The 13397-nt window shown below is 35.9% G+C and overlaps 1 protein-coding gene across 1 annotated transcript in view; it reads left to right on the top strand.

Annotated features, from left to right (window-relative positions):
* Positions 1-7414, top strand: part of LOC117172073 — a 70329-nt gene extending 62915 nt beyond the window's left edge. Inside the window, exon 4 of the mRNA XM_033359827.1 lies at positions 6896-7414. Coding sequence (XP_033215718.1) covers positions 6896-6936 — 41 coding nt within the window. The 3' untranslated portion in view covers positions 6937-7414. The remainder of the gene's footprint in view (positions 1-6895) is intronic.
* Positions 7415-13397: the final 5983 nt, after the last annotated feature.

The raw sequence follows: 13397 nt of genomic DNA, 5'->3' as shown, positions 1-13397 counted from the left end.
CATCAATGGCTCCCCCTTTATTTTCCTCTACATCCTCGTCCACCTCTTCCTCGAATTCTGGGCCCATTTCTTGTTGCGAAAAATTGGAAAAAATGGTCAAATAAGTTTTTAAACTTGACTCTGCTTCCGTTTTAATTTTCATTTTATGAAGATATTCTTATTTCTGGACATCAGTTTTTTCGTCAATGGGCACTGTAAATGAAAAAATGCATTGCTATTCTTATAATTGTATTGCACTTTACTGAATGATCTTTTTATGTTCTATTAAAAAGAAAATTATATTTTTCTAAATTATTCACAGGAAAATGATATTTTATATATTAATTATTACCGGTTACAATTTTTTATTTTATTTTGTAGTAAAATATTTTAGTTTCAGTCATTACTTCTGAATATTATATGTATTTGTAAACACGATATAAAAAACTCAAGTTTTAACAAATTAAAATGCAAAAAATTATTTTATAATTTTGCACCTTTTAATTTTTTAGATATTTTAAATGAACACAACATACTTATCTTGTAATAAAAATATATTATCAATCTGAATAAATTAGCTCGTATCAAATAAAAAAAATTATCAACTCTAATAATTTCTGTTATTTTTTAAACTTACTACGCTTCGCTTTTGTCTTCAACAACAATAGAGATTATGATGCTTACAATTATTAGAAATTGAAAAAATTTAATTAAATTCAATTTACCATTGTTTGAAAATTATTATTTAATTATTATTATTTATTGTCCGTCATATATTTTATTTATTAGTTATTAAAAAATATATAAATGAGAGAAAATAAAATATTTTTTAAAAGTTTCGAAATTTATTTGTTTTTCATTATGAAATTTTATTAGTACGTAAACGTTTAACAGACCATTTTCTTTATAACTCTAAACTTTTCCTCGATATCACATTTCATTTAGAATTAGGAGGATAAATAAAAAAATGTCGGTAAAGTAGGAATCTATATTTATTATTATTTTAAGTATAATACAGGACAAGGTTGTCAGCACCAGGAATTATCGCAAACACGTGTTACATCAAGACTTAGTTGACCGGTGCCGATTATGTGGAGATACCAACGACTCCATCGAGCACATTATTGATGGCTGTCACGTAATGGCTCAGAGAGAATATACGCACAGACATAATGATGTAGCGGGTATTGTACATCAACAACTTGTCCTAAACCTAGGGACTCTTAAAAGAATGGGTGCCCTTCTATAGATACATTCCAATGCCCGTTTTAGAAAGCGAAGATTACATCTTATATTGGGATGTTACTATCCAAACGGATCATTACATCCGGGCCAATCGACCTGACATCGTGGTGCGAGAAAAAGAAAAGGTCGAAGAGTCTATATCATCGGCATTGCTTGTCCGATTAACCGAAATTTGCAGTCAACCTATATAACCAAGATTCACAAGTATAGCGAGTTAAGGCATGAAGTGAAGACCATATGGAGGAATGTGAATCATGCATTCATTCATCCCATTGTGATTTCGGCTACAGGCAATGTGCACGCAAGATGCACTGAACATCTTGAACAGTTAGGAGTCAGTAGGGCATTAACAGCAGCTCAGAAGGCGGTTTTATTAAACACCTGTCGCATTATAAGAAACTTTCTGGATCATCAGGAAGCGAGCGACTAAAAACCCGTGGAGTGACAGATGGTAGCTCTAAGAAAGCATCCAGAGGTGACTGTTGTCACCTCCAAAGCTCGTGGCCGCTCGTAATTGTATACCTACAACATCATCGCAGGAGGTTTCAACCATCGTATTAAATTATTTGAATTAAGTTATAACATTCTAATCTCATCAGTCACTTGACTTAGTCCGTGGCTATGATGTATCACCGGGTTTACCCGAGTAAAAGTTTAATAAAAACAGATAATAATAATAATAGTAATAATAGTTAGTTAGACACTCGGACTCCACCTCAGAGGTCCAGGGTTCGATCCCTGAGCCGGTACCACTAGAAATTTTTCAATGTACCTTTACCGAGGTTCTGGTGGTTCGGAACCCACCTTAAGCTGTAGGTCCCCCCATCGTGTACTTGACTGCAACCCAGTCCGTCAATGATGGGGTAAAAACCAGGCTTTGTCCGATATGTCTGAGCGGACACTCTCATCAGATCACTTGATTGCATTATAAAAATGCGTCCGTGACTGATGATATATACCGGGACAGCCCCGTGAAAAAATGATCAAATAAAAAATCCAACTCTAACCAAAAATGCCTTCGACATGTTGGGCAGTATAAGCCTGTGACAACATTTCCACACAGAAATGTTTTTATAACCTAATAAACATAACAATTATTATTTTAATTTTTGAAATTAATATTTTTTTATTTATTTATTTATAATATATAATATTCTGTTAATATATTGAATATTATGTATCTATATTATTATTAGAAATTGAAAAAAAAATCGATTAAATTTCATAAAAACTTTTTCCAAAATTATTATTTAGTTATTATTTATCAATATTTATTATGATTACTTATTTTCAATAATTTATTTTATTTATTAGTTATTTTTAAAAAATTGTTAAATAACATAAAATTAATATTAGAAATTATCAATAATAATAATAATAACAACACCGAAGGTGTTCCGCGTTGATGTCTTGGTAGGGCTTGAGCTCTCCTCTTATGACTTTGACGGTAATGTTGGAGGTAGCATTGCTACTGACAGGGTTTCCCATGCCAAATAGGCCGATAACGAAGAGGAGAGGGACTAAGTAGAACACCAAAACCCATCAATGAAAAATGGAGAATATATTAAAGATTTTGAAACGCTTGTCGCTTCCCGAGGATCGTAGGGCGCCCCTGGAGCCACCGCTGGGGGCCACAGCATGCGGGACGGTGGCAATGGAGAGCTGCGAGATGGTTAGGCAGATCTCACTAATCACACAGCTGACCAGCAAGAACATCTGCGACAAACGGTAAGCAGTGGAACATCAACTGTGCCTGCTGAGGATGCTTTGGCTAGCACTAGCTGTTTGCAGGCAACCACCTCGACAGAAATACCGTGGGAGAGCATCAATTGGGATACCACAATGAAACAGAAATTGGTGCGTCTTTATTATGAAAGTGTAAAGTTTGAAACAAACAAGGAAAAAGGATACAATTTAAGAACGAAATTTGCTGCAAAGTATCCTAATATACAAAAGGTCGCACTAAGAGATCTTATAGCTAAGGTGAAAGACATCAGGACTAATCCACATGTTACAAGAAGACCGAGCAATGGAGATTAAACAACAGGTTGATTTGACGTGGAAAAACGACGGCAATGAACATCAGTTAGAGGAAGCCGCGGCAAACGGTCAAGCAGGAGCAATTGATGTTCTTCCTCAACCTACTGATGATCCAACACCATCACATCCTCCAGAGGTGGATAACCTTATACAACCAGAGGCAGAAGCAGAGGTTCAGCAACCAAAAAGCGACGAAAATGGACATACCATATGAACAGAGATGTTATGAGCCTTTATTTTTTGGCAGAGAAATGTGGGGAAAGCGTGAGGAGAGAACATCATAGACTCTTCTTACTTAAATACACAGAGCTAGCCACAAAAATAAATGAGCAGAATCTGGTGTATCAAAAACGCTCAATATCTGTGAACAGACTGCTTTCTGCTGTTGAAATAGCTGCTATCAAAATGGAAGTGGAACGGCAGCTTCCTATTGATGAGCTCACCTTGGAAGATGTGGATAACGAAGACTTGATTGATGCTGAAGGCATAGGTGCTAGGGATAATGAACATCATGCACCGGATACATTAGAACTACATCCGGATATTACTAACGATGATGTATATAGGGAAATCTCAGAAGAACTACAGCACCTGGAAAGGAATTGTAATCATGCTTTACTAGAGTTCAGATATGTGGAACCAACACTGAGGCATTCTCTGCCCAAAATGAACATTATAAATCATCTGCGTACACTAATAGCACATCTCGACAGTAAGGTTTTACCTACGTATTTGAAAGTAGCACAAAATGCGTTAGAGGTGCAAACTCTGGTATACTGTGCAGCTGTAGCAACCGTTAGAACGTTGGGCCGAAAAACTAGGCCTGCAAATGCAGTTTTCATTCTAGCAAGGGATCGAGATCCACCATGGAAGATCAGGTTGGATATGGATGTCAGCAAAGTAAGGTGCAAATTGGGTCGATTAACTCAATATAAAAAAGGAAAGAGAACCAGAAAGCTGATGAACCATGTTTAAAAAAATCATCCACCCTCGGCACATCGAGACAGTAACACTAGCAGTATTGCATGAAATTTTAGACTCTCAACGACAGAGACTTGATGTTCTTACTGCCAGACTGCGTGGGTACAAGAAAAGTAATGCACGAAGGCAACAAAACCAAAACTTTCAGACAGATGAAAGAAGGTTCTATCGTGAACTGAGAGTAAAGCCAAATAACCACCAAGGCACCGACGTCCCTCAATTGGAAGATATGACTAACTACTGGTCGGGCGTTTGGCAAAAAATGAACAGATACAATTTGGACACTGCGTGGTTCAAACTGGAGAAAGCAAGGGCAAGCAATAGCCCAGAAATGCATCTGACCAACAGCACAGCTTTGGATGTTTCAATTGTCTTGAAGAGGGCAAGTAATTGGAAAGCTCCAGGTCCGAACATGGTGCACAACTTCTGGTACAAGTACCTGACGAGTATGCATCTTGCGTTGGCAAGGTGTTTTCAGAAGATCATTGAGCACCCAGATTTGATGCCAGGTTTTATGCTCCAAGGTACTACGTATATGATACCAAAAAAACCAGACGCTCAAAAACCATCTCACTTTCGACCGATATCCTGTCTTCCAACAATTTATAAATGCCTTACAGCTATCATTGCAGATAAGGTATATTCTCATTATGACAAGAATGGCATTCTTACAGAAGAACAAAAAGGATGTTGTAAAATCTCACGAGGCTGTAAAGATCTAGTCACTATAGACGCTGTTGCCATGACTCGAGGTCGTAAGCATCAAAGGAACTCACACATGGCATACATTGACTACAAGCAAACGTTTCCTTCCGTTCCGCATGACTATTTGCTTGAAGTCTTAAAACTTTACAAAATCTGTCCGCGCATTATTGACTTTCTAAGCCATGCGATGATGCTCTGGGGTACAAGAATCAAGTATTTTGATCATGAACAACCAAGGATAACTGGGTCAATGCGCTTTACGACGGGTATATTTCAAGGAGACTCCTTCAGCGCACTACGGTTCTGTTTAGCATTGAATCCATTGAGCAAAACACTAAACAGCTTGTCTCATGGGTTCAGAATTCATGATAATGAGGATGGTCATCAAGTGACCCATCTTCTTTACATGGATGACCTGAAGCTGTACGCTAGTTCAGGCCAGAAACTGCAGCAAGTGATTGATGTCAGAAAGCAGTTTTCCAGTGATATCCACACGGAGTTCGGACTAGATAAATGCAGAACAGTGCATTTAATCAGAGGTGAATTAAGGACTGCAGAGTTAGAGAACGAGTTCGAAAATGACATCGAGGCAATGGCTGCAGGCGAATCATATAAATATCTGGGTATTCTTGAATCTAAGGGTATTTAACATACGATAGTTAAAATCAGCCTAATGACTGCCTTTACTACGAGACTCAGATTAATTATGAAGAGTTTTATCAACTCGGCAAAAAAATCAGGGCGATCAACACATATGCCATCCCTGTCATCACGTACTCCTTCGGGCTCATAAAATGGTCTAACCCCGACCTTGAAAAGTTAAACAGAATTGTTCGCGTAGAAATGACGAAGCACCGAACGCACCACAGAAATTCAGCGATTGAAAGGGTAGTTCTACCACGACATTTAGGGGGTAGGGGCGTTGTGGATGTCAAAAAACTGTGTGAGTCACAAGTTATACAGTTACGAGACTATTTTAACAGCAAACGAAGTGTTGCGCTTTACAGAACCATCTGTCAAGTGGATCTTGAATACACGCCCTTAAATTTGTCCTTAGATGGGACCTTTAATATCAGGGCAAAAACCATAGAGGAATTAAAAATACAATGGAGGCAGAAAGCCATCAATGGCGAGCACCCCAGCACGTTAGATTAAAGTGAAGTGGATAGTGAGGCATCTAATTCTAATATTTGTATTCCAAAGCTCGTGGCCGCTCGTAATTGTATACCTACAACATCATCGCAGGAGGTTTCAACCATCGTATTAAATTATTTAAATTAAGTTTTAACATTCTAATCTCATCAGTCACTTGACTTAGTCCGTGGCTATGATGTATCACCGGGTTTACCCGAGTAAAAGTTTAATACAAACACACAATAATAATAATATGTAATAATAAATATTTGTTAAAACTTAATAGGTACGATAAATTCAAAAATTTTCGGTAAGTCAGGAATCTGATAAGCATCTTATACCCTTCTGGCATTTAAAAAAAAATTTACTCACGATATACTATATTTAATAATATTTTAAGCATATTAATAATAAAAAACATAATAACCATAATAATAATTATATATCATTATTATATTATTATAATTCGTAATATTAATATTTATTTTTATATTTATTTATAATATTTAATGTTATACTTATATATTAAATGTATATTACATGTAATATATTAATATTAATATTAACAATTATCAATCATAATAATAATATATAATAATGAAAAATTGTTAAAACTTACAATTCACATCCTCGTAGATCTCTGGAACTACTCTCTGGAACTTCTTTAAATTTGTTCCTTATACATGCCTGCGCAATAGGTAGAGGGTTTTCTATTTTCTAGAAATAGTGAGCACTTTGAAACTTTATTGCATTACACTTTTTCAAGATATAATGCAAAATTTTTAGTAATTCTGGTTTTTTCAACTTCTAGGACACAAGTTCGAGAACGGTGTGGAGCACCTGCGAGTGTGAAATGAGAAAACAGTACTGAGCATCTACACGAGGGTCACCAGTATTTATGGGAACAGAAAAGCCATTTTTACCCCATTACCTAACCCCATTTTCAATGAAAATTTCAGATCCCTTTGCCATCAGAGGAGTTTCCTGAAAACTGTGAAAAAAGCTGTCAAAATCGTATAGATATACCGAAATGTAAGGTACACCGTATCGCATTTTTGCCAGCCAATTACAGTGAAGGGGTTCAAAGTGGTACGGCGCCAAGTTGCGCCATTGGTATTATTCTACAGTGTGACAAAGAAAAAATTTACGACCAAGTATAAAAAAATAACTTCCGGTCACGCACAACAATACATACAATTTATTTCGGGTATCGCAGACTGGAATTGAAAAAGAGTTACGAGCAATCTTCCTTTGGACAAAAGTAGATGTTGACATCGTTAAACCTGACAACTATTACGCGTCTCCAAGGAAAAATAAAAAACTAAAAAAAGGAAAAATAAAAAACCTGCTTGAATATTTATTACATTGTTAAGTATGCTATTCTCTGTAACAAGTACATAAATTCACCCTTTTAGTGACATTTAAGCGGCCCCTTTTTACTTAAGAAGAGTAAACTTAGGTACTTTACAACAAATTTAGAAACCTTTGTTAACCATTTTGGATAAGTTTTCCTGGAATAACTAAAGATCAAAGGAAACTATGTTATTTTTTACGATTTTTGTGACAGGCTTTTAAGGTTTATCAATGAGAATTCTTTGGACTAGTGGGAGAAACCGGTTCATCCAGTATGTGTCATCGCACCATTTGGTGAGGATAGACAAAGGTCCAAGTATATATGAAAGCGGGTGATAGCTCTACACAGCATTCAATCTAGTTTCAATTTTGAGATCAATCACCACAACAAGTCTGAGAACAACCAACTCACGCTGCTACTGCTGATTACCAAGCCACTGCAGCCATGGATTCATATGCAGCCCCAATGGATACAGCGGGTGTACGATTTGCAGTGAAACGTCGCTTACCTGAGGTACCTGGTAGAGAGATTGCACGCAATCCTGTTAATCACCTACTAAAGACTTCAGTGTACGTGCTGAATAACTCCTGCGCAAAGCAAATTAATTCTCAAGGGGCTTGAGTTGCAGCCTGATGGGAACCTCGAACCTGTCATAAAACTTGTCAACGCGAGTTCGAAAGGAATCTCTATCGACTCGACATCTTGGGCATGCATAACAGCTGAGACACAGACACAGCTGAGACACATAAGTATATTTTGAAAGAGAAAGTTCAGTCTCCTAGTGAAATGCTTAATCGTCAGATTATTGCTGTTAAATTCGAATATTTCAGCAAGCAAATAAAGCAACAATTATCAAAATCATTTGTTGGTTTATACTTTCGTTTAGTGTTTTTGGAAATAACCATTATATTTACATCTTATTTTGCAGCAAATTGAAATGCTTACTAATGTTATTTTCCTTATAATGATCTGTACCAGTGATCATTTTACGTAATATTATCTCATTTATGTAATTTACTTATAAAAGAATTAGGGAAATTTATTCATTTTAATTAATTAGTGGTATAAAATAATCTTTATTTGCGATTTTTAGAAATAATAAATTTTTAAAATTAAAACTTTTTATAATGAATGAATGTTAATACTTCTGACATTTGCAGTAGTGATTTCCGTGTATTTGTAGGTAATGTTAAACCTTATATTTATGTTAATCACCCTTACCCCAAATTTCCCATAGTGGCTGTCATGGAGGATTCCCCCACTCCAAATTTCCCATACTACATGCCATTACGAATTCCTCCCCCATAGAAAATGCAAAGAACCGATGTATCCATCTTCATCCCACGTCTATCCCTTTGATCATTTTCTATCTTTCTTCCAATCTACAATCACCTCTATTCTTTTGAATCCCAATCTTCCAGTCCATGTCTATCAGTCACTTATCCACATGTATGCATTTCTTTCTACTCTCAATCCCCATTCTAGTGTTTCTTTCCAAATGAATCTTTCGCTTATGCACGCCTATCTTTTTCTATCCGTTAGACAATCCAAAATCTTGCCTTTCTTTTTTAATCCCTATCTCCTTATCTTATTGAATCTTTTTCTATCTTTTCTAAAATCTAAGATAGCCTTATTTTCTTGAATCCTATGCTTTCTATCCAAGTGAATTCATTTCTATCTTTTCTGACATATAAGATAGCCCTATCTTCGTGAAGCCCAGTCTTTCTTTCTAAATGAATCCTCCATTTATCAACACCTATCCTTTTCTATCCGTTGGCAATAACAAATTTTGTATATCTTTTTTAATTCCTATTTTCCTATACAAGTGAATCCATTTCCATCTCTTCTGAAATATAAGATAGCCCATCTTCTTGAACACAAGTCTTTCTATCTATATAAATCTTTCAATTATCTACCTTCATCCTTTTCTATCCATTCAGCAATAACAAATTTCGTCTATCTTTTGTTATCCCTATTTTCCTATCCAAGAGAATCCACTTCCATCTCTTCTGAAATATAAGATAGCCCATCTTCTTGAACCTAAGTCTTTCTATCTAAGTAAATCCTCCACGTATACACCTCTATCCTTTTCTATTCCATTGGCAAACACAAATTTCGTCTATCGTTTTGAATACCTATTTTCCTATCCAAGTGAATCCACTTCTACCTTTTTTTGAAATATGAGATAGTCCTATCTTTTTGAATCCTAGTATTTCTATCCAAATGGATCCTCCGCATGTCCACGTCTATTCTTAGCGAGGCGCGCGCTAGTTGAGGTACATCCATGACTCAGTACCGGTAGGTTTCCAGTAGGTGGCTGACTGTAAAAGTCAGAGTCAAGTGAAATTATTTGCACAGTCTATAACTGGAGGGTCAGCAGACGCCGTTTCAGAGTACGAACTTCGACTAGAAAGTCGCTAAGTCAGGAAATTGTTTTTTATGTATATAAACCCTTGCTGGTTTAATAATATTTTTCAGAAATTTGAAATTCGAAACATATTATCTTCGAAATAGATAAGACTACTACATTTGTGAGTGGATTCAAATGGATAGAAATTAAAACGATATATCGTTGATAGTGAGTATTCTGGGATAGATAAAAATAGGCATTTGTGAACAACAAAGATAGAATAAGATAGGCCCATGGGACCACAAGGGATAAAGTCAGTGATAGAAAAAGATAGACAGTTGTGATTATAAAGGATAGATTCAGGAATACAAAGAGATAGATCTAAGTATACGCGGCAGATAGAGGATTGAATGAAAAAGATAGAGTTTGTGGGATGCAAAGTGTGCATTTGGGAAGGATTGGATATCTCTATATTTTTCTATCCATACAATTCTATCTTTTTGAATCTTTTTACTTCCAGCATGGATAGTATCTGTCATGGCGGATTTCACCCAATCCAAATTTCCCATAGTACCTCTAATGGCGAATTTCCCCCACTCCGAATTTCCTATAGTACCTATCATTGCGGATTCTCCCCACTTCAAATGTCCTTAATATCTGTCATGGTGTATTTCCCCCACTCCAAATCACCCATACGTACTAACTGGTGTTTCTGCAAATTTTTCCCAGATCTCAAACCGCCGAGCAACCTCGCGCGCATCCCAGCGGTGGGGAGGACGGATCGAGCCCCGTCATTGGTCGCCCGCTCCTCTCACTCAATGGAATACGGCGAAAATTAGCTGTTCTCCTGTTCGTGAGAATTTTGTCTTTTAAGACTGTTGGAGCTTATGCGAAACATCAGATCGCAGTCATGGGCTTGAGATTGCAACCCTCCAGTTTGCGAGAATAAGTTGGCCGACTTATTCTCAAAAGACGGAAAGTTGGAATCCCAACCACGCTTGAGGATTAAATCGATGGTCGTTAAAATGTGAAATATATCAAATCCACCCCTTCCCGGAAAGACAATCGGTTTACTCCTCGAAAAATTAAAGAGAAAAAGAATAAATATACAATAAGTACATTGTTATCGCGACAAGGTATCGGTACGCCTAAAAATAACTAGAGCTATAAAATAATAACTGACATTAAAAATGTCCCTAATTTCATATTGTATTTACAATGGTCCTTAAAACTAAACTGCGCCTTTTCCTAGTTGCAGTACGTGCGAAGATCACGGTTTTTCGCCGATGCTCTGATTCGTAGGGTGTAACGCCGCCCAGCGTTACTCGTCACGTCTTCTTCTTCTGAAACTGTAGATTGAGTCGGAAACCAGGTCAGTTTTGACATTAGGTGGAAGCGCCTAAACGGCGGTGTTCAAAATGAGTGTGGCTGTTCGCTGTCACTCCATTGTTGTCTTTAAAACTAATTTGCGCCTTTTCATAGGTGCATACGTGCGAAGATCACGGTTGCTCACCGATGCTCTGGCTCGTTGAGTGTAACGCTGCCCAACGTTACTCGTCACGTCTTCTTCTTCTGGAACTGTAGATTGGATCGGAAAGCAGGTAAGGTTCGACGTAGTGTGGACGCGCCTAAACGGCGGTGTCCAAAAATGAGTGCGACTGTTTTTCGTCACTCGATTGTGGTCCTTAAAACTAATTGCGCCTTTTCATAGGTGCATATGTGCGAAGATCACGGTTGCTCACCGATGTTCTAGCTCGTAGAGTGTAACGCTGCCCAGCGTTACTCGTCACTTCTCCTTCTTATTCTGGAACTGTAGATTGGGTCAGAAGCAGGCCAGCTTCGACAAAAGGTGGACGCGCCTAAACGGTTGTGTCCAATTTGTAATAATAATAATAAAAAAGGAATTAGCCTATTTCGAGATGCGAACCAGTGATCTTGCGCGCATCAGTTTAGAGGGTAGCCACTAAACTACGAAACATTTTATCACTCAGTCTCAAAAGATCTGATACCCATAACAAATTGAAAATTCCTTGCAAATTTGACCATCCAGTAGTAATTAGATTTCAAATCATAAAAATTATGAATAAAAATCGATAGTTAAATTGTTAAAATGGGAGTTCATTTAACTATTAAATAATCAAGCAATTTTAAGTATGGATATCCTGGAGTTTATTTATTAAAGAGAATAAAAACGAAGAAATTAGTAAATAATCACTCAAATAAAAAATAAATCATTTTTTTTAAATCCATAGAACAATATATAAGAAAAAGCAACACCAGTGAAAACCCCAAGTGATAATAAATCTAATACTTTGAGAATCACGGTAATAATATAAAATTTAACACGAAACATTTTTACAAATCCACAACGTATGAGAAATTAAATGAAACCGTTTATTCAACACAGCAGAATTTTTCACAACAATAACAAAACAGAAGGTGACATTTAAATAACAAAAACTCATCGGGGATGATGAGATTCTAAGGAGGAAGAACTGTTACATCCGCAACTTTAAAACTTTCATTTTCATTATAAGACCCATTTTATCTTGAGAAGATCAACAGAACAATTATTTAATATTTAGGCTTTACCACCCTGATTTAATCAGCCCTTTAACCTCCCTTACCTATCCCATTCATAAACTACCCTCGCCTTGTGCTCGGGACGTAACAGAATAGAAGGAATTACAGAAACTGAGAATTTAAACGAAGGAATGAACAAAGATATTAAAACCTGTTCCTTTTAATTGACTTTGCCAAATGTAACCTAAGGGTATTTAGAAGGAATAAAAAAATCGACAAATGTAAAGGAAGGAATGAACAGAGATAATAAAAAATAGCAAAACCTATTCCTCTTAATCCACTCTACCCAATTGAACGAAAGGGTATTAAAAGAAATTAAAAAATTATAGAATGTAAAAAGAAGAAATGAAAAGAATTAAAATAATTTTACTTTGAAAACGCTAAACTGAATAAGATGGATATTTTTCTTATCAATGCGCTAACAATAAGGCTGAGATCGACTTAAACATATGGCTTAGTAAATTAAAGTCTCTTTGAACGTAGAAAAAATATATAAGCAATTCCATGTCAAATCTTTAAAATTTTAACGATTTATATTGTTAGGAACTTTTATACAAAATGTTAGTATGCAATGACTATGTTAAGTATTGAATCTTAGGTATTAAAAGACAAAACTATCATAATTTTTTAAAAATTATGAAAACTTAGGAGATACTCAAAATGGAAATTTTTGATATTTTGAACTAACATTTATACGTTTGGTGGTTTTAGTGATATTTTTATTTTTTTTAATTATTTCCAAGAAAACGCATGTTTCAATCAATATTTCTTGAATTTTTTTTTTCAAGTTTTGTGAATTTATTAAAAACAATTTCTTAAACTGATTTTTTTATAAAATTCATCTTTGATTTTCTTCAATTTTTTATAGATATCTTAGAATGCCTCCTCTGAAAATCCTGTAAACATAACAATCGAATCTCTTAATTTTTGAGAAATACAGTCTGTCAAGTTAAAGCGTGGGTGGCTTTACTCGCAGTCGGTAAGGTGTATCGACATGATTTTGGTGTCAAAATATTAAGAAGAGCT

Source organism: Belonocnema kinseyi, chromosome 4, assembly GCF_010883055.1.
Source record: "Belonocnema kinseyi isolate 2016_QV_RU_SX_M_011 chromosome 4, B_treatae_v1, whole genome shotgun sequence".
Classification (NCBI taxonomy): Eukaryota; Metazoa; Arthropoda; class Insecta; order Hymenoptera; family Cynipidae; genus Belonocnema; species Belonocnema kinseyi.
Note: the sequence above shows the minus strand (reverse complement) of the source record. Positions and strands in the feature narration are given on the sequence as shown.